The sequence below is a fragment of the Sinocyclocheilus anshuiensis genome, unplaced genomic scaffold (genome assembly GCF_001515605.1).
Source record: "Sinocyclocheilus anshuiensis isolate Anshui unplaced genomic scaffold, SAMN03320099.WGS_v1.1 scaffold1449, whole genome shotgun sequence".
Lineage (NCBI taxonomy): Eukaryota > Metazoa > Chordata > Actinopteri > Cypriniformes > Cyprinidae > Sinocyclocheilus > Sinocyclocheilus anshuiensis.
The window spans coordinates 364768-367010 of NW_015549696.1; the positions used below are offsets into that span (position 1 = coordinate 364768).

Below are 2243 nucleotides of genomic sequence, written 5' to 3' on the forward strand. Positions count from 1 at the left end.
CTCTTAACTTTTTTAAAGAATATCTCTTTGGTTTTGAGACTTTAGTCTTTGCAACTTTACAGATCTTCTTTATGCACCAAGAGCTTGTAACACTCCAAAGAGAAAGGAAAAATTGAAATCGCATCATATGACCACTTTAAAGGAAAACCACCGACTCACCTTCATATAGCCTTGTCCAAGTCATACACAAGCCATTAACTCGTGTCTTATAATGCTGCTAAAGGCTAAAGTTACTAGTTAACAGACTAAAGATGGCATAGCCTGACAGTTAAACATTTGGATTGACAGCTGCACAAAGTTTGAAGCTTGAAATATCACCTCTGCCTAGATGTTTAAAAGAACTTAAATCAGATTTGGTCATCGGATTGGATCAAATCTAGTTATTAGATTAGATTGTTTTGACCTGGATCAGACATTCAATATGTGTTGTTTAAAATGTTTTCTATTAAGCCTGTCTGTCTTAATATATACATATATATATACAGTGGTGTGAAAAAGTGTTGTCCCCCTTCCTGATTTCTTATTTTTTTGCATGTTTGTCACACTTTAATGTTTCAGATCATCAAACAAATTTAAATATTACACAAAGATAATGCAAGTAAATACAAAATGCAGTTTTTAAATGATGATTTCATTTATTAAGGGAAAAAAGCTGTCCAAACCTACGTGAAAAATCAATTGCCCCCTCCTGTTAAATCATGAAAGAACTGCAATTAACCACATTATTTTAGAAAGCTGAGTTAAATTTCACTAGCCACACCCAGGCCTGATTACTGCCAGACCTGTTGAATCAAGAAATCACTTAAATAGAACCTGTCTGACAAAGTGAAGCATATATATATATATATATATATATATTACCTGTCATTTATCACTGTATATTAATTACAATGACACATTTATCAGAGATAAGTCAGTCAAAAGTAGTTTCTAACAGTTTATTCATGCATCCTTTATTGCATGTTTGTTTGTTGTGTGTCACATGAGGCGTCAGACTGTTTAAATTAAACCGAGAATGGAAGGGCATGTTTATATTATTGTACTTACTCTGTTTTTTTTTTTTTTTTTTGATTTAAAAAAAGAAAAAGAAACCATGCATAGCTAGAGCTAGCAGCCTACATTGCAATGTGCTGTCCCATTTAGAACACTGATTATCCAGTCTGGTGGGGTTTGTATCTGAGGGGCTAATTCCAGATAGCAAAGTTTGGGATTTCTAAATCTGGATTATTCTGATCCACATTAAACTTTTTGAAGAACTAACTGGGCCAAGTGTATTCTTGATCAAGACACCAAAGCTCTGGTTACGCCAGGAAGATTGAATGTGAAATAAGTGAAATAAACATGTTTGAGCATCATTTTTTTTTCTTTCAGGTTACAGATTCTAAATCTCGCCGTGGTGGGCGGAAAGGCAGCACTTCCTCCTCATCTTCCTCCTCTAGTTCTGTGGCTCCGGATCCACTCAGCTCAATGTTGGATGGAACCGACCCACTGTCTCTCTTCGCTGTGGTGTCTGAAACACCAACTCTCCCACACAGCATCTCTGCTGGGGTAAAATTCACAAAATTCAAAAACGCACTCAATTTTTAGCCTACCATATGAACGTTTCAAAGGTACTTCAAAAATTTCATGGTATGAATAAATATTATTGAATTTTAATTATGTATATATGTCATTTTTATTTGAATGAGCTATAACTTTAAGTATTTATGTAACTGTCATTGTTACATTATCTGTTCATGGTTAAAATGATGTGACTGTGAACACAATTATGATCCATTTATGAAACATTTGTTAAATGTGGTCTTTTTCACTTTTACTATTTTGTTTTAGGAGCTGGGACGGAAACGTAAGGAGAAAGAGGAGGAAGTGGGCTCAGACTTTGAGCTGTGGTCATCTAAACGTGGAGAGATCCTGTCTAGGTTCACCACCACAGAGAAACTGTCTATAGTAGGTGCAGCGCTTTACAGCTCTCTCTCATCCTGTCAGACTTTACTTTTGACAGATTATAATGAAATTGTTATTTCTTTTACAGAATCTCTTCATGGGCTCAGACAAGAGTGAGTTCATCAGTTTTTGAAGACTCTTTTTTTATTTTTTCTTGGTTTGTAGTAGGCTTGCCGCGATAGACGGTGCTGACGGTGATACCGGTGTTAAGCCGCAACACCGGTTACGTCACTTGCATCACCGACCCCCACCGTCGTTTTGATTTTTTATAGTAATAAAAATCATTTAGTTCAGTAAAA

General features: G+C 35.6%; 1 protein-coding gene across 2 annotated transcripts in view; it reads left to right on the plus strand.

Moving 5' to 3' along the window:
• The window catches only part of LOC107660477 (UPF0505 protein C16orf62 homolog), a 23197-nt gene that overhangs the window by 1013 nt on the left and 19941 nt on the right, over nucleotides 1-2243 (plus strand). Inside the window, exons 3-5 of one of the 2 annotated variants that reach the window (XM_016449785.1) lie at nucleotides 1372-1548; nucleotides 1831-1947; nucleotides 2033-2057. In XM_016449785.1, coding sequence (XP_016305271.1) covers nucleotides 1372-1548; nucleotides 1831-1947; nucleotides 2033-2057 — 319 coding nt within the window. Of the gene's footprint in view, nucleotides 1-1371; nucleotides 1549-1572; nucleotides 1630-1830; nucleotides 1948-2032; nucleotides 2058-2243 lie in introns of those variants that run through there. The other variant, XM_016449786.1, reaches the window with a different exon arrangement.